General features: G+C 54.8%; 3 protein-coding genes across 3 annotated transcripts; all 3 read left to right on the top strand.

The window, feature by feature from the left end:
• Positions 1 to 301: 301 nt before the first annotated feature.
• SYT5 (synaptotagmin 5) lies at positions 302 to 6,679 on the top strand. Its single transcript, XM_012775548.3, has 9 exons — positions 302 to 392; positions 1,314 to 1,449; positions 2,020 to 2,192; positions 3,731 to 3,850; positions 3,968 to 4,135; positions 4,531 to 4,698; positions 4,955 to 5,072; positions 5,296 to 5,429; positions 6,090 to 6,679. The coding sequence occupies exons 2-9, from the start codon at positions 1,371 to 1,373 to the stop codon at positions 6,288 to 6,290; spliced, it is 1,161 nt and encodes a 386-aa protein (XP_012631002.1). The 5' UTR covers positions 302 to 392; positions 1,314 to 1,370; the 3' UTR covers positions 6,291 to 6,679.
• Positions 6,680 to 11,020: 4,341 nt separating this feature from the next.
• DNAAF3 (dynein axonemal assembly factor 3) lies at positions 11,021 to 18,085 on the top strand. Its single transcript, XM_012775547.3, has 12 exons — positions 11,021 to 11,389; positions 11,499 to 11,587; positions 11,899 to 12,041; positions 12,395 to 12,488; positions 14,661 to 14,818; positions 15,136 to 15,318; positions 15,440 to 15,565; positions 15,652 to 15,774; positions 16,090 to 16,228; positions 16,822 to 16,936; positions 17,159 to 17,233; positions 17,317 to 18,085. The coding sequence occupies exons 2-12, from the start codon at positions 11,503 to 11,505 to the stop codon at positions 17,723 to 17,725; spliced, it is 1,650 nt and encodes a 549-aa protein (XP_012631001.2). The 5' UTR covers positions 11,021 to 11,389; positions 11,499 to 11,502; the 3' UTR covers positions 17,726 to 18,085.
• A 558-nt stretch (positions 18,086 to 18,643) lies between these two features.
• TNNI3 (troponin I3, cardiac type) lies at positions 18,644 to 23,068 on the top strand. The gene is made up of 8 exons (XM_012775546.3): positions 18,644 to 18,792; positions 19,085 to 19,097; positions 19,257 to 19,349; positions 19,775 to 19,816; positions 20,126 to 20,257; positions 20,705 to 20,794; positions 21,330 to 21,506; positions 22,915 to 23,068. Exons 1-8 carry the CDS (start codon positions 18,782 to 18,784, stop codon positions 22,996 to 22,998), a joined length of 642 nt encoding a protein of 213 aa, XP_012631000.1. The 5' UTR covers positions 18,644 to 18,781; the 3' UTR covers positions 22,999 to 23,068.
• Positions 23,069 to 26,818: the final 3,750 nt, after the last annotated feature.

The raw sequence follows: 26,818 nt of genomic DNA on the forward strand, positions 1-26,818 counted from the left end.
TGTGTGTGTTGGGGCACGGGGAGCGGTGTGGATGGCCGACAGCTGGACCAGAAGGCAGAAAATTCTGAGGCATCAGGATAAACATCGGTGGGCGCCACCATGGTTCGCGGGTGAGGGCGGGACGAGAGGTAGGGCGGGGCTTTCCGCCTACCCAGGACCGAACAGGGGCACACTCTCTCTCTCTCTCACACGCGCGCGCGCACACACACACACACACACACACACACACGCACACACACGCACACACACGCACCACGCTGGGACCCGCTCCGCTCGGCCGCGCCCCCGCCCCGCCGAGCTCCGCGATCAGCACCCGGGACAGCGCCACCGCCCACGTGCGGGCGGGGCCGGCGCCTCGGTGTCTCGGGAGGTCCCGTTCAGCCGCGGAGCAGGTAGGAGCGGCGGGGACCCCTCCCTAAGCCCCATCCTCATTCCGATCCCCAGAAGGACGGGGTGTGGGTGTGGAGGGGACCCTGGGAGAGACCAGTAGAGGCAGTGGGAGGGCTGGAGCCGGAAACGTGGAGACGTGGGGAGACACGAGCTAGGTGTAGGGAAGACAAAGAGACGACAAAGAGGGGAGGGAAGGCGCGCAGGCGGAGGGGATGGGGAGAAACCCCGGGAGGCAGAGGCCAGACAGTCCCCCTGGGAGACAGAAATAGGGGGGACGCCTATTTGGGGTCGGGAGACAGGTGGAGACAGGCGGACAAGAGAACAGGTGTGAAGACAGAGGTCGGACGCGGCAGAGACCCACAGGCCCGGAAGGATGCGGGGGGGGGGGGCAGCAGGGGCACCCTCACCCACCCCCAGCAAGGATGGGGAGAGGGAAGAGGGAACCTGCGCCTCCGCTCCAGGGGCCGGATGCGGAGGGAGGAGCCGGCTGTGGTCGCACGGACCACAGGCTGCCCCTCCACGCCCTCGCTGGACCCCTGGATCCGGGCCAGGGGGTCCCAGGCACCCACCTCGCGGGGAGGGAGCCTGCCCGCGGGGACTCAGGGTCTGTGCGTCAGCCCCGCCCGTTGTCCTGGCAACGGGCCGTTTCCTGGGCAACCAGCTTTGCTCCCACCCCGCCCAAGCACAGCGGGGCAGTTGCTCTGGGCAACGCGGTCCGCTAGTTCCCACGCCGGCCTTCGCCCACTTCCGGTCCAGGTCTTGGACCCCCCACCCCCGCCCGCGCCGGTCTCCGTCGCGGGGAAGGCTAAAGCTCCCAGCATGCTTCACGGCTCCAGCCCGAGCGGGCATGGCGGCCACGCGGGGGGCGATGGGAGTTGTAGTTCTCTGCTGTGCAAGCAGTCAATGGACGTGTGGGGTGGGAGTTGGGGGCCTAGGGCGTTTGAGTGCCTCCGCAGACAGGACCGTTGGGTCTCGCTGCCATGTTTCCGGAGCCTCCGACCCTCGGGCCTCCAGCGTCCGATGCGCCGCCGGACTCCAGCCGTATCAGCCACGGCCCAGGTGAGCGGGACCCGGGCGCGGAGCGGACTGAAAGCCTGGCTTGGATTTGCAGGGGCGGGATTCGGACGGGTGAGGTCGGGCTAGTGGGCTGGAAAATCCGGCTGGTATGCTAGGGCAGCATCCTGGACGGGAATGTGGATGAAATGGGGGCGGGGCGGGGAAGGGGAGGACGAACAGGTTTGCAAGAAAAACCAGAACCGGATCAAGGGGTGTGGCATGGAAGGGATCTTAGAATTGGAAGGTCCGCCTCACTCTTCTTTTACAGATAAGGAAACTAATGTCCAGGAAGGAGCAGAGCTTGTCCTAAAAGCATCAGGGCGTGCGCAGAAATTAGAGTAGGGGTGGGAGGAAAGGTGGAACAATAAGCAAGCAATCTGGATGGTGTCAGCCTGGGTTAGGTTCTCATATCTCTTTATAGGCAAAATCAGTTGGAGGGAAAATGGGGAAAATGGAATGGAAATGGCTGGAGGGAAAACGAGGCCAGGATTCCAGCTTCCATTTGTAATGGGGACTGAGTCAGCCAGACTGTTTCCCAGGGCCTCAATGTGTGTTGTCTCCACCCCCTTGCAGTGCCCCCCTGGGCCCTGGCCACCATCGTGCTGGTCTCAGGCCTCCTTGTCTTCAGCTGCTGTTTCTGTCTCTACCGGAAGTGCTGTCGGAGGCGGATGGGCAAGAAGAGCCAGGCCCAAGCCCAGGTCCACTTTCAGGAAGTGAAGGAGTTGGGCCAGAGTTACATAGACAAGGTGTGGCAGGCCCAGCCCCGCAAGGGTACCCCTTCCTGCACCCTGCATCTCTCAAGGGCCCAGCCAGCCTCAGTCCCTGCTCCCTTCTCTCCTAAACCCCCTTATTGGCTCATCTTCTAATAAGATGTGTGTCTAGCCCTCAACTGGACTCTGGGGACCTGGAAATGGGTCACATCTGGTGGCTGTTTACAGACACTTCTCAGTCTGGTGAGGGAGTCAGACACTTACAATACAGGCTGATACGTGTCATATTCAGGGCAGAACAGGGTCCTATACAGGAATGCAGATAAAGCACCAGGCAGCCCAGAGCAGAGGGTCTGACAGAGGCTTCCTGGTGGAGGTGACTTCTGTGCTGAGACCCAAGGGACAGAGTTCACTGAGAGCAGAGAGAAGGATATTCTAGTCAAAGGAAAAGTGTGTGATGAGGCCCGACTTCCGAGGCATACTTGGAGAACAGAGAGTCATTTTTCACCGTAGCTGGGGCAGAGTACAGGTGTACTGTGCTCTGGAGCAAAGTGTCTGGAGGGCTTAGCACGTATGTATGAAGGGCGATTGAGAGCTACAGAGACGTTCTGAGCAGGAGAGGGACAGGGTCAGAGGGGCATGAATCCTCCGGAGCCTGCCTGGAGGACAGAGAGGATGAAAGAGATATGCCTTGGAAGAGGCAGTTGGAGTGGAAAATAAAAGGCTGCTGCAGGAACTGAACATTAAATCTCTAAGTGCAGAGGGGAATGCTTGCCTAGGAGCCAGGCAGCCCTAGGTGTCCAACCCAGAGATACCATTTCCCAGCTGTGTGACTTGGGAAATTCACTGTCTTTCTCTGAGCCTCAAATTCATGGTCACTAATTTAGTTTTTCCCTCCTTCTTTTTCAAAACATAGTTGTTATTATTCATTAGGGATGTCATTTAGGGTCCTGGTCCCCACCCCCATCTGTATCCCATCTGTAAGGCCACTATTGTTCAAGGACCATCTATATGAGAATCACCTCAAGTCCTCACTGAAATGCAAATCCTGGATCTAGCACCTGAGCTACAGTATTAGAGTCCCTAAAGAGGTGACCTCAGGCCTTTTGTCATGCTCTCAGGAGAATTCTGATTCACATTGAATTTTGAGAATTAGTGGCCTAGGTTAGGGAGACACCTTCTGCTTTTGTTGTTCTACTTTAGAATTACAAGTACACAGTAAATATTCCATTTCTCCTTCATGTTTTGCTGCGGCAAGATCACCAATCAACATGGCAATTTGGACTACCACCCCAATTCATCCATTAGCACGTGAAATAAAATCTGGTCATTCCTGTGGGCAATGAGACACTATCAGTACTTGTCTTAGCCTAGGCATGACAAACATACTGTATGTACATTCCCGTGTCTATTCCCCATCCATAGCAGACATTACTAATCAAACACTGATTCTACTTGGCCTGCCAGGGCTCAGATATAGCCCAAGGGATCTGTGAGCCTCCCTTGGCTTATGAGCCTGAAGGATACTGCTATCAGGGGAAGACTTCACCTGCCCTTGCCCCTGGCTCCCTAAGGTGCAGCCAGAAGTGGAGGAGCTGGAACCAGCACCATCCGGGCCAGGGCAGCAGGTGACAGACAAGCATGAGCTAGGACGACTGCAGTACTCACTGGATTATGACTTCCAGAGTGGCCAGGTAGGTGGCAAGGAAGGGGATGCTTTGGGGGAGAGGGTTCTGGCCCCTTTCAAGAGGAAACCCTGGAAGGGAGGCTAAGACTACGGTCCCTCCCCCCTCCATGCCTGGAACCTGCAGCTGCTGGTCGGTATCCTGCAAGCAGAGGGATTGGCAGCCTTGGATCTGGGTGGTTCCTCAGACCCCTATGTGAGGGTCTACCTGCTGCCGGACAAGCGGAGGCGGCACGAAACTAAGGTGCATCGGCAGACACTGAACCCGCACTTTGGGGAGACCTTCGCCTTCAAGGTGAGCTCCTGCCTTCAATGTCCCATGCTCACAACCTGCCCCTAGTCCCTGGAACCCTGGGGACTCACCCATTTGGCTTTTCCCAGGGAGGGGGGGGACCCACAGCTCAAGTGGCAGCTACCAGTTCTGGGGGCTATCCCACCGGACCCAGGGTTGTCCCCTTGAGGCACTACTGAACGCTGGGCTGCCTTGGTCCTTGGGCTGCCTCTTTTGGTTTCCATTGACCAGTGATTTTTTCCCTCTCATTTCGGTTCCATAGACACCCTCCCCCAACTGTTTCCTTGGACCCTTGCAGCCCCACTCGACGCCTACCACCTGGATGTGCTGCACCCTACTTCCTCTATCGCTGACATCCTACTCTCCTCCTGTTCTCTCGGTGTCCCCCACATACTCAGGTCCCCTACGTGGAGCTGGGAGGCAGGGTGCTGGTCATGGCGGTGTATGACTTCGACCGCTTCTCCCGCAATGATGCCATCGGGGAGGTGCGCGTCCCCATGAGCTCGGTGGACTTGGGGCGGCCCGTGCAGGCCTGGCGGGAGCTGCAGGCGGCTCCGCGGGAGAAGGTGAGCACGCTTGGCTACGCCCCCAGGCCAGGCACCGCCAACCCCTTCCCTGGGCCAGTCACTGGCCTCCCGGACCCTCGGGCCACCATCTTTCACCTGCTCCAGAGGGATAGATTGATGCATCCGCCTCCTAGGATTGCACCACTGGGTTCTTAACTCTGGACCACGCCATCCCAAGGTGTGGGAGAGGAAAGAAAGATCGGAGAGGGCATGGATGTGGAGCTGGGACTCTGGTGATGGGACCCTCTCCTTTCAGCAAGAGAAACTAGGAGACATCTGCTTCTCCCTCCGCTATGTCCCCACGGCTGGGAAGCTCACCGTCATCGTCCTGGAGGCTAAAAACCTGAAGAAAATGGACGTAGGAGGACTGTCAGGTGTGTGGGAAGCAAGGCAATGGGTGTGTGGGGTGGGGTGGGGTGGGGTGGGGGGGTCTCCGGTTCTGACAGTTTCTGGGTGCCAGGGGTCTCTTGAGGGAGAGGGAGACCCAGGCTGCCTGGGAGGCACCGATTTTGGCACAGAGAGGAGACATATGCTGTCTCTACGTTGGTCCGAGAACTCAGGAGTCGGCGCTATAAGGCTCCTCCTCCCTCTCCCCAGATCCCTATGTGAAGGTCCACCTGCTGCAGGGCGGGAAGAAGGTGCGGAAGAAGAAAACCACCATCAAGAAGAACACTCTGAACCCCTATTACAACGAGGCTTTCAGTTTCGAGGTGCCCTGTGACCAAGTCCAGGTGAGACCTGCCCGTCGCCTCTGCCAGAACAGCCGTTTCCCAAGAGCCCCAGACCCTTAGAAAGGGGAGACTTTCCAACATCGCGGTAGAAACCAGGGCGGGGGCTGAGATTATGTTCTCAGTCTCAGTTTCCTCCAGAGAGGACCAGGAAGTCCCACCCCCTCAAGGAAGAGTCTCCTTACAATTGGGCGTGGGCATCCTGCCTGCCGGAAGCAAGACCGGATGCCCCGCCCACTACGCAAGACGTGATACCCCGCCCCCCAGAAAATGGTTACTGAGAAGAAACTCCCCAGACCCTTTTAGGGACAGGGCCTGGCCAGGCCTGAGGCTTGGCCCCCAGCCCATGTCGGAGTTATGAAGCCCCCTCTTAGGGGGCTGTCCCCTAAGGAGGCTCCTAACAAGCCCTTAGCAAGCAGGTCCGGAAGGTCCATTTCCTTGGAAAGCTACTTCCGAGGGAAGAAAGGCCCCAGAGCACCCTTCTCCTGCAGGCCTCGTTCCTTCCGTCCCCATCCCTACCCTGTCCCCAGCTGCTCTAGCAAGGCCCTTGGCGCTCAGGCTGCAGAGAGGGGCTGTCCTTAGCAATGGGAGCTGACACTTGACCCCCTAGTGGAGCCTCAATTCCTCACTGTCCTGTGTCCTCTACCTTTCTCGCTGCCCCAGAAAGTCCAGGTGGAGCTGACCGTGCTGGACTACGACAAGCTGGGCAAGAACGAGGCCATCGGGAGGGTGGCCGTGGGGGCAGCGGCTGGTGGGGCCGGCCTGCGGCACTGGGCAGACATGCTGGCCAACCCCCGGCGGCCCATTGCCCAGTGGCACTCGCTGCGGCCCCCTGACCGGGTGAGGCTGCTGCCCGCGCCCTGATCCTCACCCCACGCTCCTGGCCAAGCCCGGACTGCTGACCCCAGACTCCTGAGACTGGCCAAAGCCAAGCCCAGTGCTACCCCGAAGGCTTCTCTGACGGCTAGCCCCTCCCCAGTCCCCAACTATCTGATCCTTTCCTGCCTTCTCGCCCCCTATTATGCCAATCGTGACAACTTTCTAACAACACCTCCCCTGCGATGCACATACCCAGAAGCCCCAGGGACCCGTGGTTGGGGGAGGGGAAGCAGTCTGGTTCCGCCCCAGGGTCCTGCCCTCTGTTCTGACAATCAGCGTTCCCAGTGTACTGTCCCCTTCACTCCCAAAGCCGCTGTCCCCACACAGCCTGATCCCTGCCCCGCTGCTGGGGCCAAATAAATGTTCAGCAGCTCTGGTGGCCTGGCCCCATGCTCCTTGATGGGGGTGGGCAGGGGCTGGGTGCCCCAGAGGGAACCCCATCTCCAGTAATGGGAGCACCCGGGGCTGTGTGAGTGCTGTTCACCCTGGAAACCGGCTGGGGAAAACACGCCCACCCACCACCTGCCCTCTCATGCCCTCACCCACTTACACTCTCATTCCTTCACATAGTCATTCGCTCACCTCTCTGAGCCTCAGTTTCCTCACCTGAAAACACTGTGGTCATAATAATACCTGTGACAGGTTTGCTGTGAGGAGCCAGGAGCATTCCCCTACTTATTCATGAATTCACCCACTCCCTCGCCCATGACGCACACAGATTTTCAGACCTGTATTCGCATTCCTCCCTCCCTCTTTCACTTCCTCACTCCCTTCCGTCTTTCCTCTTTCCTTCCCCCACCCCTTTCTTTCTTCCTTCCACCATCCATCCTCTCCATGTTCCCTAAAGTCTTCTGTTGAATCCTGGGGACCTAGAGTGGATGCAGACCTGAACTCCAAGCGACCCACTGTCATCAAGGAAACAAAATATATGGACAGAGTCTGGGAATGAACTCTCTGGAGAAAGGACAGAGTTAAGTAGGGAAAGCCAGTGGTTCCAACTTTACCTCATTCTTCTTTCAATGAATCCTGCCTCCCAGTTTGTTTCTAGCAAAGATAATTGTTCCATTGGCTTCTCCCTCATTTTGTCCCAGACAGGATTTTGGGTGGTGGACAAAGATCTGTAAAATTTTGCAAGGGAGCTGTTTGAGTAGCAGGTTAAGTGGAGAATAAGGCAAAAATTACCTCATGTGCTAAAAAATGGGGCAGAGTACAAACTTGCCCCTGAACTTCCTGGTAGCCAATGGGAAAAGGGAAATCAGATCAGTTACCTAGATTATTATAAAATCTTAGAATAAGATTTTTTAAAATTCTCCAAAAGAATACAGTAATTTCTCATGTGTGAGTGTGTGTATGTATGTCGGATGTCTTCATGAAGATAGCACTATGTGTTATTGCTATTACCGTTACTACTGCCAATAATAATCCTCAGAGTAACCTCATGAAATAGACAGGATTGCTATTCCCAGTTGACACACGAAGAAAATATGTTTTATAGAATTAATCTGATCTGCTCAGAATCACACATCCAGGAAGTCTGTCTCTAAATCCTGGGGTTGAACCTGTTCTGATTTAGATGATAACATTGGGGTCCCTGGTTCCCTGTCTCACCAAGAAAGCAGAGCAATAATTATTCTTATTCTTAACAATTCTTCTTAAAACATTACAAATGGCAATCCATACTGAGAAGAAAACCAGGAAGGGCTGAAATAATTTAGAAAGGGCAGGCAGGGAAAGCCTTCCTAGGGAGGTGAGGTTTGGGCTGTGATTTGAAAGACTGGAAGAAATGACGTTTGCAAAGGTAATGGAGAAATACAATGGAATGTTATTTAGGCATAAAACCAAAAGGAAGCCTGATTCATATTTCTTTTTCTTTCTTTATGTCTTTTTTTTTTTTGCAGCTGAGTCTTGCTCTGTTGCCCGGGCTAGAGTGCTGTGGCGTCAGCCTAGCTCACAACAACCTCAAACTCCTGGGCTCAAGCGATCCTCCTGCCTCAGCCTCCCCAGTAGCTGGGACTACAGGTGTGCACCACCATGCCCGGCTAATACTGATTCGTGTTTCAGCATGTGTGAATCTTGAAAATATTATACCAAATGAAAGAAGCCAGACAAAAAGGCTGCATATAGTAGGATTCCTATTTATATGAAATTATAGGTGGGGCACGGTGGCTCACCCTGTAATCGTAGCACTCTGGGAAGTCAAGGTGGGAGGATCACTTGAACCCATGAGTCTGAGATTGGAGTGAGCTATGATGACACCCTGCACTCTACCCAGGGTGGCAGAGTGTGATTCTGTCTCAAAAAAAAGAAAGAAAGAGAGAGAGAGAGAGAGAAAGAAAAAGAAAGAAAGAAAGAAAAGAAAAAGAAAAAAAGAGAAAGAAAGAGAGAAAAAGAAAACAAAAGAAATAATAGACAAATTCACAGAGACAGAAAGTAGATTGTGGTTTCAGGGACTTAGGAGAAAGAGAAATGGAATACAGGGTTTCATTTTGGAGTGATGAGAAGGTTCTGTAATTTACCACCCACCAGGGCTCCAGAAAGTTGGTTACAGCAACAAAGGCCCTGGTGCAGGGCCTAGGACCGGGCTAAGGAGCTGGGAGTGTGTCTATGCACAGGAGGAAGCCTTCAGAGGGTTTTAAGAGGTGAGTGGCACGATCTGATTTATGTTTGAGATCACTCTGGCTCCTTCGTGGAGAATGTGTTGGGGGAGTGGTGGTAATAGGTACAAGGGCATTAAGTCTTCATAGAGAAAGCCAAGCTCTGGGGCCAGGCCTGGTGAGCTGAGCTGGCTTCAGAGGGGCCAAGTTGGCGAGGCCAATTCTGCAGGGACAGCTGAGATCTCAGCCTTCATCTCCCCGTGGGCGCATCTTCCCATTGCTCAGACCTGTCCTCAGGAGGCAGACAGACCTCCTTTGGATCTGCTGCACCTCTGCCAGCTGCATGTTACCATTCCATTTCACAGAGCAGGAAACTGAGGCTCAGAAAAGGTAAGTGGCTTGTGTGTCATGTAGCTGGGCAAGGAGAGGAGGCAGAGAGCCAAGGTCGGTTGTGTGCTGCACCTTGTGCTGGGTGCTGGAGTGATCTCAGGATGTGTGTCTCACTCAGACCCTGCCCTTGTGGAACTCAGGCTGGGCCTTGGGACCACAGTCAAGCTAGTGATGACAGCAACTACAACCCACCCAATGCTGCTATGTGCCAGGCCCTGAGCTAATTGGTTTATGAACATCAATTCCTTTTTTTATTTCTTCACTCAATCCTATGAGGTAGGTATTGTTAGCTCTTGAGATGCTCAGCCAAATTAAGTCAACTGGCTGAAGCCACTCAGCCAGCAAGTGGCAGAGGCGAAATGTAAACCTGGGTGTGTCTGACACTAACGGTTACACTCTCAGGCTGCAGTGCAGACTGCTGCGGCCATTCTGCTGGGAAGGCAGAGGCAGAACTCAGAGGAAGATTCCTTGCTGGGCTTGGAAGGATGAGCAGGACTCTTCCAGGGGAGGGTGGGGGAGGATGTTGAAGGGACAGAAAGATGGAAAGAATACAGACCTGGAGGCAAGAGGGGGCTTGGCGTGCTGTAACCAACTTTCTGGAGCCCTGGTGGGTGGTTTGCCCATTTTGTTTTCACCCCATTTCCATTGGGGTGAAAACACTCCCACACAGATAATTTCAAGCCACCAATGCGCAGTCACTCAATATGCAGTTGAGAAGAGATATCTACTAACACACTATCAAATAATACTTCCTAGGGCCAGGATGCAGGTCCCAACATTTAAGACAAAGCCCCCCCCAAAACCCTTCAGTAATAAAGATACATAGAGCTTTAATGCAATATTTAAAAAAATCAAAATCTATGCCAAAAATATCCATGATGAATGAAATATAGAAATTTTAAACACAGGATCAGACGCTGCACTTGCATGATTCTGCCTGACCATAATCATGGCCCTGGTTCTAATAAAACTTTATTTACACAAACAGACAGCCAGCGGCTGTAATTTACCAGTTTGGTTCTTATAAAATATAGCAGTAAAATAGTATTTCCTCCATACAGATACAATAGATGTAAATGACTCAAGGACATAGATAATAGTAAAAGACAGGCCGGGCGCGGTGGCTCAAGCCTGTAATCCTAGCACTCTGGGAGGCCGAGGCGGGCAGATTGCTCGAGGTCAGGAGTTCGAAACCAGCCTGAGCAAGAGCAAGACCCCGTCTCTACTATAAATAGAAAGAAATTAATTGGCCAACTAATATATATATATATATAAAATTAGCCGGGCGTGGTGGCGCATGCCTGTAGTCCCAGCTACTCGGGAGGCTGAGGCAGCAGGATGGCTTGAGCCCAGGAGTTTGAGGTTGCTGTGAGCTAGGCTGACGCCATGGCACTCACTCTAGCCTGTGCAACAAAGCGAGACTCTGTCTCAAAAAAAAAAAAAAATAGTAAAAGACAGTAAAACAGGAAGGGATGAATGTGTTTTACTCTTATTTTAATGTAATGTGTAATTGTAAGATTACAGAATTGAATTTCTAGTAAAGATTGTGTGCAATAACAAGCTCAAAAAATCCCTGAAAATTTAGCGACCAGGAGCCGGTGCCAGCTGGCCACAGCACCGCACTGTTAACCACCTGGTGGGTAGATGTGTGTGGTAGAGCACGGGGTGTGAGGAAGGAAAAGGTGACTCGGAGTCTAAAGGCTAGGCCGCCTCACTTTAATCTGGAGTCATCAAGACTCTGTTCCTTTCTCTCTAAATTTCAATCAGCCCAGGACTCCCCCTTCCCAGAAATTGAGACCCACCCAGACTCCACCCAGTCCCTTCCAGCTCCGCCCCTTCTCCGCCGGCGCCGTTGTCATGACAACCGCGTCCACACGACCTTCGGCTTGTGCTGGGAGCCGGTCCTCAGGGCTCCCATTGGCCAAAAGTTCGTGGTGGGCGGGCCCCATCCACTCTCATTGGTCAATTGGGGCAAGCCCGCATGCTCCCATTGGCCGAATGATCGACAGGGCGGGCTCTGGGCAGCGGTTGTGGAGGGGCGCGGGACAGCAGCTCACCACCGGGCAAGGAGAGAGGGGGCGTCCTCGGATATTTCGAAGGGTAAAAGTGAGGGGGGCGTCCTGTGGAAGCAGAAGAGAATGAAGTGAGGGGCAGTGAGAAGGGAGTGGGGTGGACAACGCGTGGGATTCGCAGGATGTCCTTCCCGCAGGGCGATGACCACACCGGCGGGCTCCGGCACTGGCTTCGGCTCCGTGTCCTGGTGGGGCCTGTCACCGGCCCTGGACCTGCAGGCTGAAAGTGAGTCCCACCATGCACGGTCTGATACGTTGGCTGCCTTCACAGCCCGCGTAGACGGCCTTTCAGGACTCCCTGACAGGGGGCGCGCCGACGTTCTCGAGGCTTCAACGGCGCAGGGCGCTCCCCGGTGTGCAGTCCCGGTGTCCTATCTGCGGACTGCAAATCCCAGAATGCTTGGAGGCACAGCGCCCTTTGGAACCTAAGCCAGGGGCGCGAGGCCTTCTGGGATTTGTAGTCCATGTTTTAGGAGACCCCCACCTACTGTGAACACTCTGTCGGCCACTAGCCCCAGCCTGCTCTCGTCTTGCCAGGTCCGCCTCTGGACCCAGAATCAAAGGCAGATACGGAGCACAGGACCCCCGAGCTAGATGTGCTGCTGCTGGGCTCTGTGGATGGGCGTCACCTGCTGCGGACCCTGGCCCAGGCGGCACTCTGGCCTCGCAGGAGGTTCAACGTGAGCTAAGATACTGGGGTCGTGGAAGGAAGACGGTGAAGATGAGCTCGCAGATCCCCGAGTTCTTGAGGAAGGAGGGGACTGGAGATTGCTGGGTCTGAGGGAGGTGGAAGCTGGGAGGCTGGAGCCATGCATCTTGAGTTTCAGAGGGAGGAAGAGCCTAAGGACCAGGTCTCCTGAGTAATGGTGGGCGGAAGGGTTCTGGGGACCCAGACTCCTGTGTTTGAAGGAGGGAGCTAGTGAACAGAACTCCTGGGTTAGTGGAAGGAGGGCGCTGAGGGCCCGTTCTCCTGTGTCTCCTAGGGGGCAGGGAAGCGGTTCTCAGAATCGTTCTGCTCTGTCCATCTTTCCAGTTCTATGTGCTGGAGAATAATCTGGAAGCTGTGGCCAGACACATGCTGATCTTCAGCATAGCCCTGGAGGAGCCCGAGAAGATGGGGCTGCAAGGTCAGTTGCTAGGACCCAGGCATTTTGACCCCAAGTCCCCTCCTCCTCTCTACAGAGGATCTGGCATTTCAATGGTACAATTTAAAAAGTTGATCATTGTCCCCTATTATATCATTTGAGACCTTAGAGCCTCAGCTTTTCTCACCTTTAAAATGGGGCTAAATATAATACCGCCTAGAGCCACTTAGAGGATTCTAGGAGAAAATCTGCATGAAACTCTCAGAACTCTCATGGTCTGCATGACACAGTGCAAGCCTTCAAAGTGTCCTACCATGAAAGAAAGCCAAAAGAGATCAGATTTCCCAAGAGGTAGCAAGTTCCTTAGATCTGGGAAGGCAGAAAGTGATTATTTCCCAGTAACAACAACTTCAGGTTAGTGCCTAGAGCAAAGTCTCCGGACTGAGACAGGTGGTGTGCACATTCTGGCTCTGCTTGCTGTGTGGCCTTGGGCCAGAGTCTATACCTTTCTGGGCCTCATTTCCACATTTATAAAATAGGGATCCTGAAAGTTCCTCCATCACTAGGATTCTTGTGAGGATTCACTAAAAAGCAAATAGCACCTGGCTTATGATATAGGTGATTATTATCTTTACCATGATCATAGATGGCCATTGTCATTTATAGCCCAGGGCATTAGGAGTACATTGCACAATACACCTGTTTAACTAGAACTAAACTAATCTATCTAACTAAAAGCCAGGTAGTTCTCTTCTATAAGGTTTTAAACAACTATAATGAAAGAATTTATATATAGGTATATGTAGATGTCTAAGAATGGGTGTGTCATATACAACTAAAGGTATTAATATATTCAGATATCGGCTGGGTGCGGTGGCTCACGTCTGTAATCCTAGCACTCTGGGAGGCCGAGGCGGGCGGATTGCTCGAGGTCAGGAGTTCGAAACCAGCCTGAGCAAGAGCGAGACCCCGTATCTACTATAAATAGAAAGAAATTAATTGGCCAACTAATATATAGAGAAAAAATTAGCCGAGCATGGTGGTGCATGCCTGTATTCCCAGCTACTTGGGAGGCTGAAGCAGAAGGATCGCTTGAGCCCAGGAGTTTGAGGTTGCTGTGAGCTAGGCTGACCCCATGGCACTCACTCTAGCCTGGGCAACAAAGTGAGACTCTGTCACACACACACAAAGATATATATATATATATATATATATATATATATATATATATACATACATTCAGATATCCCTTGGTATCTACTGAGGATTGGGTCCAGGACCCCTGTGGACACCAATATCCATTTTATAAGGGACACTCAAGTCCCCTATAAAACGGCATAGTATTTGTATATAACCTACACACATCCTTCCATATACTTTATATCATCTCTAGATTACTTGTGATTCCTAATACAATGCATTATGTAAATAATTATACTGTATGTTTTTTATTTGTATTATTTGTATAGTTTTTCCCCCCTGAATATCTGTGGTGGATGCAGAAGCTGTAATTCCCTTTTTTTTTTTTTTTTTTTTGAGACAGAGTCTCGCTTTGTTGCCCAGGCTAGAGTGAGTGCCGTGGTGTCAGCCTAGCTCACAGCAACCTCAAACTCCTGGGCTCTAGCGATCCTTCTGCCTCAGCCTCCCAAGTAGCTGGGATTACAGGCATGCGCCACCATGCCCGGCTAATTTTTTATATATATATCAGTTGGCCAATTAATTTCTTTGTATTTATAGTAGAGACGGGGTCTCGCTCTTGCTCAGGCTGGTTTTGAACTCCTGACCTTGAGCAATCCGCCCGCCTCAGCCTCCCAAGAGCTAGGATTACAGGCGTGAGCCACCGCGCCCGGCTGTAATTCCCTCTTATACAATTCTTAAATGACTAAAATGAAACAATTTAACACTATAACACTCAACACAAATATATCTCATCTCCATCCATATCTATGTATCTATCACCTTTTTCTTTTTTAAAGGCAAGGGAGATTTAAACATGAAATTCAGGATTGGGGTTACCTGGGCGGGTGCGGAGGAATAGGCGAGGAGACCTAGGTTGGGCGTGAGTTATTCTTCACCTAACTTAGGTTTTTGAAATGGGTGGGTAGTTTGCCAATGATTCATTATTTTCATTATATGACTATGAAATAATAATAAGTTATTAAGGGTCTGATGTCTGGGCTCACTCCTCGGCACATCTTGCCCCCTGCCCCCCAGAGAGGAGCGAGACCTTTATGGAGGTGTGGGGGAACGCGCTGCTGCGCCCCGCGGTGGCCGCCTTTGTGCGCACCCAGGCTGACTTCCTGGCGCACCTGGTCCCGGAGCCCGACCGCATGGCGGAGCAGCTGCCCTGGCTCAGCCTCCGCGCCCTCAAGGTACTGCCACCTGGCTTCTGTCCCCTCACCGCCTGGGATGTGGGAAGAAGGGAAATGGGCAGTCCAAAGCATTCGCGTTGATGGAGCAGGCTGGGCTCCGAGTTCGAATCCCAGCTCCCTGATTCCCACGGTGGGATTTGGCCTAGGGGTAGAGGGTGGCTGGCTTCTGTTTGTTCTCTGCGCCTCGCTTTCTTCCTCGGGGAAACAGGAGAATTGTTCCCACCTCCTGGGATGGAAGGGAGGGTCAAGCAGGAGACACCGCTCTCCCTGCATCCCTCTCGCCCTGGCTGTCTCCCCTCGCGTGCCTGACGGCGCAGTTTCGTGAGCGGGACGCCCTGGAGGCGGTGTTGCGCTTCTGGGCCTGCGGGGAGACGGGGCCCGAGACCTTCCCCATGAACTGCCTCTGGGACTCTCGGCTTCGCCACTACCTGGGCTCCCGCTATGATGCCCGGCACGGTGTCAGCGACTGGGACCTGCGCATGAAGCTGCACGACCGCGAGGTAAGGGGCCCGGGAAGAGGGACTGGGGGGGCGTTGTCGTAGGTCAGACGCAGGAGGGGGCTGGGGGCCCACGTGCCAGGTTCGTTGAGGCCTCCCTTCTTCCCCGCCCCCCAAACCCCAGGCCCAAGTCATCCACATCCGCGAGTTCCGACGCTGGCGGGACACAGGTGTCGCCTTTGAACTCAGAGATTCCAGCGCCTACCACGTGCCCAACCGGACCCTGGCATCCGGTCGCCTTCTAAGCCACGTGCGTGTCCACTCCCTGCCCTGTATTTTCTCCTTCTCCCCCGGGACCTTAACATCGACTTGCCTCCTCTGTGCCTGCTTTCCCAGCGCGGGGAGCGCGTGGCAGCGCGCGGGTACTGGGGGGACATCGCCACGGGGCCCTTCGTGGCCTTCGGCATCGAAGCAGACGACAAAAGCCTCCTGCGGACCAGCAACGGACAGCCAGTCAAGGTGTGCGGAGGGCCCAGCAGGCGGAGGGAGGGGCCTTGCGTACCAGCCCCAGCCCACCTGCAGGCCCCGCCCCTCGCTTTGGGGGTGTACCTACAAGTAACAGACCTCGCCTGCAGCGTGCTGGGCACCAACCCCGCAGCCTAGGTCCCACCCCCATTCTACGTCTTAAACCCAGCCCCGGGAATCCGAGAGCGCCCGGGGCTCTAGTCGCGGATGCCAGCTCTCACCCAGTCTCTCAGCCCCGCCCCACCATCCTGGCCCCGCCCCCGCGGTCCTGGCCCTAAGGTCTGGCCACGCCCCCGCCCTGCTCCGCAGACCGCGGGCGAGATCACACAACACAATGTGACAGAGCTGTTCCGGGAGGTGGCCGCCTGGAGGCGCCCGAGAGCCGCCCAGGGGGACCCGGAGGAGGAGCAACCTCGCGCGTCTGGGACCGTGGAGCCAGAGACTTCAGGTGAGCCAGAGACTTCAGGCTCCAGGTATTCATGTCCTCGCGTGGACGGACGTGGCTTGGGATGCCTTGGCAGGTGACCTCTCCTTGATATTCCGGCTCTTTTTCTCCTTTGTTTCTCTCTCTTTCCGAAATTCTGGCACCATCCTTAGGGTTCTGAATTCTAATCCTACCTACAGAGGTCTAAGCTGACCAAAACTATTCTAACAGGGTGCTGGGTTCCAGCTCCCCTCCGGACACCTTCCTCCCACCCCAGATTCTAGCTGTGCCTCCTTCTAACCATCCCCCAACCTGTCCCTGGGTGTCTGTCCTACAGGGGATGTCCGTGTGTCCCCGGGCCACCCACTCTCTTTCTCTCTCTAGAGTCTTAGTTGCCTGGTCTGTAAAATGGGTCTCTGCCTGCTGGGCTGACCTTCTCAGAATTTTCCAGGAAAGCACCTCAGAGAAAGGACGAAAAAGGGCTTCAGGAGGACAAGGAGTGTTATCTCCAAGCTTTGAATGTCTGCCCAGCTCTGCCGTCTCTCTGTGTATCTCTCCTGGTTTCTGCGCCTTATGGCTCCGCCTTCCCGAGGTGACCCCTCTCTGCCCTTCCCCAGGAGCTTCTGCCCGGGAACCCTTCACTATCCACTTCCTGCCCCTCGATTCTGCGCAGGCACTGCACCGCAAGAGCCGCTACAAGGGCCGGTTCCAGCTTCTCTACGTGGCCTGTGGGTAAGAGGAGACACAGCTATCTATGCTCACAGAGACCCAGGCCCAGGCCCCAGTCCCTCCTCCATCTGGCCCAGGAGTCCAGGCCTTCTGCCCCCTCCTTCCCCAGGACCCAGAGGTCCAGTTTCGCAGCCTTCTCCTGTCCCAGTCGACGGGTCCCCAGCCCCCATCCTCCCCCAGGACCTGGGAGCCTTAATCTCAGCCTCCCTCCTTTCCTCTGTGCAGGATGGCCCATCTTCTCACCCCTGAGCTGGGGGCCTGCGTGGCCCCCGGAGGGAATCTGATTGTGGAGTTAGCTCGGTGAGCCGGCGGGGCACAGGGCAGGGAATGTCCTGACTAGGGGCTAAAATCTGGGCCCCTGACATGCTGCTTCCTGTCTTCAGGTACCTGGTGGACCTGCGTCCGGAGCAGCTCCAGAGCTTCTCCACCCGGGTCGGGGAGCTAGCTCTGGCGGCTGGATTCGCCCCGCAGACAGAGACCAGGCCTTCAGAGACCTTCGCCCGGTTCTGCAAGTCGGGGGACCCTGCTCCCCGCAGCACTGACCCAGCCTTGGAATCCAGAGCTCCGCCCCCTGAAGTTCTGGCCCCGCCTCTTGAAGCAATGAGCCTGCCCCACGGGGACCTGACCCAACCTCTAGAAGGCCTGGCCCCGCCCTCTGCGCCCCTCCAGATTCCCTCAGAATCTCAGGGTTCACTCGGGGAGGTTCTGCCTCCGTCCCAGGAAGCTTTGGCCTTGACCAACAGCGAGTCAGACTCCAAAACCCCAGAGTCTGACCTGACACCCAGAGACTAAGCCCCTCATCTCTAACTTCAAAATTTGGCCGGAGAATTAGAACCCACTCACAGAATTCTGAATCTGCTGCTGAAATTCTCCATTTTACTCTTCAACACTCTTATTCAGCCCCAGAGGTGTTGCTAGAATTTCAAATTCCATTTTAGGGATTCTAAATCTATTCCTAGACTTCCTGACTGCTTTCTCACAAATTGCAGTCGTGAGACTCTAACCCCCTTGGAGAGATCTGACACTGAGTCTCAGGCCCTCTGCTTCGCCCTGGCCTCCAGGCATCCCATTGCTAACCCGGGGTTGGGGGTGTCTCCTCGCCAGGGCCTGGTCAGCACCCAAGTGGTTCGAATAAAGAGAGTGGGGTCCTCTTCTCTGTGTCCGAGTGTCTTTCCTGTCCTATGTCTGTCTCCTTGACAAGGAGAGGGGAGGGCCCAGCGGTCGAGAGAGGAGACCAGAAACCAGATTCCCGGGTTTCTAAGCGGACTAGAGACGGAGTTCTCAGTGCTGTAGTCAGAGAACCTGCCCCCTCCCCACCCACGTGGATCCTCAAATTAATCAACAAAATTAACTGAGTGGCTAACAGGTCTGGGGCGCTGAAACTGACCCTAAGATGGTGAAAAAGACAGTTACAGCCCTAGTGGCGACTGAAATTTAGTGAAGGACTAGGGGTCTGGATTCCTGGGCCTGAGGGAGGGGCGGCCTGGGGGCCGGGAGCCCTGGGTCTGGGGGAAGAGGGACTGGGGGCCCAGATTTTTCTGGGGCTGAGGGAGGAAGGGTCCAGAATCCCAGGCCACCAAGGTGGTGGGGTCATCCAGCTGGAGCCGGGCCGGCTCCACCCCTCACGCGCCCCATTATCTAGCATCCGGGGTAGGGGAGGAGGGGGCAGCAGTATATTTAGTCTCTGTCCTCGCGCGTTATCTCAGTGTCCTCGGTGAGGCTTGAGCAGCTGGGAGGAGACTGAACGCCCGGGGGACCTCCAAGGTCACTCCGGACGCCCCCTCGCTGACCCTCCAAAAGCCCCTGTCCCCTTCTGTGCCTCCAGCGATCCCCGGCCTGGGTCCCAGCATGGCGGATGAGTGAGTGCAGCTCCGTATCCCTGTGGCCTCAGGGAGTGGGAGCTGGGCGACTCCCGGGTTCCTGGGAGGGGCAGTAGCTGCGAGACGGACCCCTGGCCTGGGAAGGGAGGTGAGGGTAGGGCTCCTGGGTGTGCAGATCAGGCGAGACCTTGGGAGTCAGACTTCTGGGACCCGACGAGGGAGAGCTGGTGGCCCGACCTCTTCTTGGTCAGAGGGGCCTCTGCGGTGCCTTAGGGGGCGGACAGGACTCAGCCCACTCTTAATCCGCTCTCCCCGGTTTCTCCCCTTCCAGGAACGGCGACCTGGTGAGAGCAGCGGGCTACGGCGTGGGCTGGGACCCCGCGGCCAGGGTGGGAGCTGCGGGGAGGGTCTGGGGCGGGAGGCTGCAGCCCTAGGAGGGGGTACGGGTCGGGGCAGGGCTGGTGGGGTGTCGGTGCTGACGCTGCCCTGCCGCTCCGACCCAGGCGGGAGAGCTGCCCCCGGCGCCCCCGCCCGCGCCGGTCAGACGCCGCTCCTCCGTCAACTACCGGGCCTACGCCACGGAGCCGCACGCCAAGGTGGGGCGGGGCCCCGGGGCGGTGCGGGCTCAGGTTTAGGGGTGCAGCCCGACTCCTAGGGAACGAGGGGAGGAGCCAGGCCTCAGATGCGGGCGGGACCTTGCTCCTGGGCGGAGCCTATGCGGACGTGGGAATTCGGAGGCGGAGTTTCCTAGAGGGTCGGACTCGGATTGGTGACAGCTGCCTGGGAGCGGAGCTCCGTCGCCCATGGGCTGGCTTGGGGGAAAGTGGGCGGTGCCTAGCTAAATTCGGAGCCCTGGATTGGTGGATAGGACTGAAAGGCGTGGCTTCCCGTGGGCTCGGGGCTCAAGTTGGAGGCGGGCCCAAATCTGGACGTGCTGGGGGGGGGGCCCTCAAGCCACCTTCTCCCGTCTTGCCTTCGGACCCTCTCCTTGATACTTTCTTGCTCCATCTCACCCTGGCAGAAAAAGTCTAAGATCTCTGCCTCGAGGAAACTGCAGCTGAAGGTAAGGATGGGCCGGGATGAGGAACTGAGGGTGCTTGGGGGCGGGGCTTGAAATTTGGGGTGGGGCTTCGGGTAGACAGATGGGTGGAGTGGGCGGGGCTTGGTTGTGAGGGGCAGGGCTTTACGCGGTCAGCAGTCAGAGGGACCGGCGGGGCTTTGGAATGATGGGGACCAAACTCGAGGGGCCGGTCTCTGGAGGACAGACGGCGAGACCTGTGGTTAGAGGGCCATGCGGGGCAGAGGCAGCTTCGCCAGGCGTGGTCTTTATCCTGTTACCCCGGTGGGCTACGGTCCCCACACCCCTCCGCAGACCCTGATGCTGCAGATTGCAAAGCAGGAGCTGGAGCGAGAGGCGGAGGAGCGGCGCGGGGAGAAGGGGCGCGCTCTGAGCACCCGTTGCCAGCCGCTGGAGTTGGCTGGGCTGGGCTTCGCGGAGCTGCAGGTACCGGCTCCCAAGGCGGGGACTCCTGCCCAGCCTGGGATCCTAGGTTTCTAGGCTCCAGTCTCGCATTCCTTAGAATTCAAGAGTACAGTCACTACCCCCTTCTTCTCAGGACCCAAGGGTCCAATATCATAATCTTTACCCTCAGAAATCGAGATATCCAGCCTGCAGCCATCTACCATCTCAAAACCCAGAGGCCAGCGCCTCTAGCCCCAACTCTGTCAGGTTCTTGGGACTCCTGGCCGCTGTCGCCCTTTGTTTGCATTCCCCTGGAGTCTGGGCTCCTCCAATCTACCCCTCACTCATGACTATATTCTCGAGCGCCCAGCCTTTCCTCCCTCCGAATATCTAGAAGTTCAGCTCCCTCCTCCCCCAGGCCCAGGAGTCTGGGCTTCTGGGTCCCCTTCTACCTCAGACCCCACAACACACACCGTGTTCCTCCACCAGGACTTGTGCCGACAGCTCCATGCCCGTGTGGACAAGGTGGACGAAGAGAGATACGATGTGGAGGCAAAAGTCACCAAGAACATCACCGAGGTGGGAGGCACGGGGCAGTATGGCACTGGCCTTCAGGGTAGGGTCAGATGTCTGCGACTCTGGTCTCAGCCTGACCCCCTGTAGCTTTTGGTTGTAGATCTCAGGAGACCCAGGACAACTGTGAGCCTCGCAGGGGTGGGGCTGAAGGATGAGTACAATATGGCCCTGCAAGGCTATTCCAGGCAGACAGAACAGCAAATGCAAAACCAGGAGTGGGAACATAAAATATGTTCGTGGAGATGTTTGGGTTATCAAGTGTTGGTAAATGAGCTCAGGCATGGGCCAGGGAACTGTGATTTGCATGTGGCTGGACAGGGATGTGTCAGTGGTTTTGGAAGGCGAGGCTGGGGCACTTCTGAGAGTGCTGTGAGTTCCAGGACTAGAAGCTTGGGCTGGGATCCTGAGCTTGGAAGAGACTGGATGAGGCCCAGGTACTGGAAGACAGGATAGGGGTAGGGAAGGAGGGTAGGGATAGAAGAGAGGGGCCAGGGGACACAAGGGAGGTGTCTCCACCTCCTCATATGGCCACCCTCAGATCGCAGATCTGACCCAGAAGATCTTTGACCTTCGGGGCAAGTTCAAGCGGCCCACCCTGCGGAGGGTGAGGATCTCTGCAGATGCCATGATGCAGGCACTGCTGGGAGCCCGGGCTAAGGAGTCCATGGACCTGCGGGCCCACCTCAAGCAGGTGAAGAAGGAGGACACTGAGAAGGTGAGTATGAGTTAGAGCCAGGAAAGGGAGTGCTTAGGGGAGGAGCCATGTGTGGCAACAATCCTAGGGCCTAGCCTGAGGACAGATGGTGCTTAGATTTGTGGGGAGAAGCAGCTGGTAAGGGGTTCTCAATGGAAAGCACAGGAGGGACATAGGAAATGCAAGAGGAAGACAAAGTAGAAGGGGTGGACAGGAAGTGCATTAGTTAGAGAGGAAGTAGCAAGGAGTCAGGAAGTACATGAGGGCTAGAGGAAGTCCATGAAAGAGAAAAGAAGTGCGTGAGGGAGACAAGGAAGGAAAGATAGGAGTATACAGTTGTTCCCTTTGTCCATGGGGGATATGTCCCAAGAACTTCAGTGGATGCCTGAAATCATGGATTGCATTGGCCGCTATGTATACTGTATTTTTTCCTATACATACATACCTATGATGAAGTTTAATTTATAAGTCAGGCACAGTATGAGATTAACAATAATAATAAACTAGAACAGTTATGACAATGTACTGTAATAAAACATGTGAATGTGCTCTGTCTTTCAAAATATCTTATTGTACTGTATTCACCCTTCTTTTCCTTGTGATGATGTACAATGTCTACATGATGAGATGAAGTGAGGTGAATGACACAAGCATTGTGATGTAGCATTAGGCTACTGTTGACCTTCTGATGATATGTCCAACTTTTAAATTCTTTATTTCTGGAATTTTCCATTTAATATTTTTAGACTATGGTTGATCAGGTAACTGAAATTGCAGAAAGTGAAACTGTAGAAAAGTGGGGTTGTGGGGGCTTGGGGTGTAGAGGTGTGAGGACTGCTGTAATAGGAAAAGAAGGAAGAAAGGAGGGTAGCTGGAAGTGGAAAGAGGGAAACAGGAAGTGCATGAGGGAGACAGGAAGTAGAAGGGAAGACAGGAAGTGCATGAGGGAGACAGGAAGTGGAAGGGGAGAAAGTGCATGAGGGAGACAGGAAAAAGACAGGAAGTGCATGAGGGAGACAGGAAGTGCAAGGGGAGAAAGGAAGTGCATGAGGGAGACAGGAAGCAGAAGGGGGAGACAGGAAGTGCATGAGGGAGACAGGAAGTGGAAGGGATAGACAGGAAGTGCATAAGGAGACAGGAAGCAGAAGGGGGAGACAGGAAGTGCATGGGAGAGACAGGAAGTGGAAAGGGGAGACAGGAAGTGCATGGGAGAGACAGGAAGTGGAAAGGGGAGACAGGAAGTGCATGAGGGAGACAGGAAGTGGAAAGGATAATTAGCAGAGATTGTCTAAGGGGATGAGAAGGGCACCAGAACCAGATACTTGGACAGGCATCCAGAGAATTGCCCAGCAGGCTGGAGGGAAGATGGAGGATACTGGAGGGACTGGAAACCAGGAAGAGACGCTAACCTCTGACCCCATCCCCCCAGGAAAACCGGGAGGTGGGAGATTGGCGCAAGAACATCGATGCACTGAGTGGCATGGAGGGCCGCAAGAAGAAGTTTGAGGGCTGAGCCTGCTGCCTTCTTGCTGTGCTGGCCCTGAGGATGGCCCCAAGGAATAAAGTTTCTCTCTAAGCTGGAAGTGGCTGTGTGTGCATTACCCTGAGGCTTGTGCATGAGAGAGATGGGAAAACTGAGGGCAGGGCTCCTCCAAGGCCACACAGCAGGTCAGAGACAAGATGGATCTGCAATATAGGGCAAGCTGGGCTCCTCTGCTCCGTGTGGGGTGCACAGAGATGCCAAGATGAAAACCCAAAGAGAGAGACTTACAGAGACAGACAGAGGGACACACTGGCAACAGAGACTGAGCCAGGAAGACAGAGAGAAAGAGCCAGATGGAGACCCAAAGAAGAGAGGGAAAACACGGACACATAGAAGGAAATGCAAAGAATGGAGGGAAAAAAGACACCAATATACTCATAGCAAAGCACAGAGACAATGGAGACCCTATAAAAGGCAGGAATAGGCCAGGTGTGGGGCTCATGCCTGTGATCCTATCACTTTGGGAAGCTGAGGCAGAAGGATTGCTGGAGGCCAGGAGTTTGAGACCAGCCTGAGCAAGAACAAGACCCTGCCTGTACAAAATATAGAAAAATTATCTGGGCGTGGTGATGTGCAAGCTATGTGGGAGATAGAGCAAGACTCTGCCTCAAAAAGAAAGAAAGAAAAAGAAAGAAAGAAAGAAAGAAAGAAAGAAAGAAAGAAAGAAAGAAAGAAAGAAAGAAAAAGAGCCAAAGAGGGAGAAGTGTGGACAGTAAAAGAGACGTTTAGAAAGAGCTAAAAAGATTGAGATATGAACATGGACCCAGAGACCCAGAGCCAAAGAGAGACAGAAATGGGGCCACAGGCAGACAGAAATGCACAGAGACTGTGAGCTCCAACAGTCACAGATACCAAGAGAGGCAGATACACAGTGCTACCCACAGAACGGCAGAGACAAAAACACATAGACACACAGAGGGAAACCTTCTGAGGGGCCCAAAAAGGGACAGAGAGATGCAGAGAGAGCCCAAAGAGGGACCCTGAGAAATGTACAGAAACAGAGACATGGACTGAGACCATGAGAGACAGAGATACCAGAGGCATGGAGGTGTGGGGCAGCCTGCTCTCCAGGGCTGGTTTGAACCTAGAGTTCAAGGTCATGGATTAGCTGGGAAGCGGGAGAGGGATACCAAAAAAGATCAGTGTCAGATGGAGGTGGGGGGGTTGGGAGGGTAGGTCTTGCCAGCCCAATTGACACCCCATCCTCTCCCCTCCCCCCACCCACCTGCTTCCCAGCTTTAGTGCCTGTTGTCACCAGGGTGGAATCCCGGTGGCAGACAAAAGGGTGGGGGCGGGGAGGGGGAAAGATGGACAGAGACAGAAAGGGGGAGACTGAGACGTAGACAGAGACATACACAGAGGTACACAGATGGAGAGCCACAGAGACAAAAGCGAGACAGAGACAACAGAAACAGAATTCCAGAAATGGAGGGACAGAAAGAGGGAACAGAGAGATGGAAACAGGAAGTATTCCTTGTACCCCTTTTGTCATTAAGCATTCTCCAACTGTGGGCCTCTTGTGTGCTGGGTACAGGGTGCCAAAGCACAGGGTGCCTTTTGCTATAAGTGAGGGAAATGGTGTGGAGCATCACGGGCAGCCCGGGGCGCCTGACCCAACCTGGGGCTCCTGGACAGCGCTGATTAGGGTGGGGGGGCCTTGGAGCAGCCAGGAGGCCCTTGGACCCTGAGTGTGGAGCCAGAGGCAGCAGGGCAGTCTCCGAGTTCCCAGACCTGTGTTTGAGCAAAGGAATTCTCTCCCCCTCCCTGTCCCCCCAGGGCGGGGCTGAGCGTCCAGCTATAAACCCCAGGGCTGCTCCAGCCCCTCGGGAAGTCTCAGCCTGCCTTTACCGCTGCTGCAGACCCAGCCTTAGGTAAGGGGCTCTGCGGGGCTCTGTGGTCTCTACAGTGTCCCTGGAGGGAGGCAGGAGAGAGGTGCGGAAGATGAGGGGTGTGGGGAAGAGCTGTGGAGGTAGAGGAGGCATAAAAATGGAGGTCTGGGAATTTGAGAGGCTTGGACTTCAGGGGGACTGGGGATGGAGGAGAAAGTATTAGGATTTGTAGGGTACAGAATTTGGGAGTGCCAGGAGTCGATGACCCAGAATATATTAATAACATCCTGAGGATCTCAGAGGTCTCAGAGTCTGGGAAAATCTCAGAAATCAAGGATATCTGAGCTTGGAGGTCAAAAGTCTGGGTAGCAGGATTTGGGGTCTCAGACTCTGAGGGTATCAGGATTGGGAAGGGGCCTTAGAATCCAGGGTTTGGGGAATGGAGGTCTCACATTCTGAGGTCTTATGATTAAAAGTGTCAGCACTTATTACAATTATGTAGTGTCATAATTTGGGATGTCATGAATTGGGCCTCTGAGTTTCGGTATCAAGATTTTGACAGTCTCATAATCTTGAGATTTCAGAATTTAGTTCTCAAGACCTTCGAGTCTTAGGATATCCAAGCCCATATCTGGATTATCAAGAACTGGGGCATGGTGGTTCATGTCCGTAATCCCAGCACTTTGGGAGGCCAAGATGGGAGGATCACCTGAGGCCAGGGGTTTGAGACCAGACTGGGCAACACAGTGAGACTTCATTTCTACAAAAAGCTTTTAAAAAATTAGCTGGGTGTGGTGGCATGTGCCAGCTACTCAAGAGGCTTGGGGCAGGAGGATCCCTTGAGCCCAGGAGTTTGAGGCTGTAGTGAGTTACAATCTCACCACTGCACTCTAGACTGGGCAACGCAGTGAGATCCTGTCTCAAAACAAAATAAAATAAAACAATAAAAGAAAAGAAAAGAAATAAGATAAAATAAAAAGAATTGGGGTCTCAGAATCTGGAGATATGAAGACTTGCTGGGCTCAGAAACTAGGGCCATGATAAACTGGGTTCTCAGAATCTATGGGTGTTGGGATTTGGGGGCCTCTTAACCTGGGCATCTTGGCGCCCCGGGGGATCTGAAAGGTTGGAGGAGTCTAAGTATGTAGGGATCAGGGTGAGGTCGTGGACAGAGCTGCTCTCCACGCACCGTCTCCTCCATGGATACGGGTGAAGGTGAAAAGAGGAGACAGGTGGGAAGATGACCAGCCAAAGGGGAGGGGCTGGGGAGGGAGAGGGGACGGGTGTGACTAATTGTCCCGGGAGCCCCCTCTCCTCAAATCCCTTCTTAGGAAATGTCCTCTCTTTCACCGTCTGTGGCATTCCCCCAAAATAGCCCCTGGGGGTGGGGCAGCTATTGTCTTCAGGCCACTGTCCCTTCTCAAATACCTCCTCCTAATCCCAACTCAGATCGGGTTCCGTGGACCTGTCACAGGACAAAAGAGGACAGCTGTGGGGAGGGGCGGGGTCTGCAGCCCTGTGCCCAGAGCGCACCGCTCCAGCCTGTCCGCAGGCCCGGCCTGGGCTCCAGGACCCGTCCTCCCTCGACCCGGGCCCCTCCTCCTTCCGGACCCCACCCCACTCGTCCTTTCCCCTCTGGCCCTTAGGCCACACCAGGATGTCGGACGCCGAAGAGCAGGAATATGAGGAGTGAGTGGCGTGGCGGGAGCGGTTGGGGGCTTGGAGAAGCGGAGAGACTCTCCTGCCCCCCAAAATGTCTAACTCTCCTCCCTCCTTCTGTCCCCCCACATCGGTCCTCAGGGAGCAGCCGGAAGGTGAGTGGGGCGGGGGCTGGCCTGCGGGGGTGGGGGGGGGCTCGCCTCCGGGCCCCGCGCCCCTCTCCGGGTTTGGACGCGTTTCCCAGTCCAGTCTCCGCGCGGCCGGTGCCCGGAGGGGTCACCCAGCCCAGCTGAGACTTGAAC

Source organism: Microcebus murinus, chromosome 32 (genome assembly GCF_040939455.1).
Source record: "Microcebus murinus isolate Inina chromosome 32, M.murinus_Inina_mat1.0, whole genome shotgun sequence".
Classification (NCBI taxonomy): Eukaryota; Metazoa; Chordata; class Mammalia; order Primates; family Cheirogaleidae; genus Microcebus; species Microcebus murinus.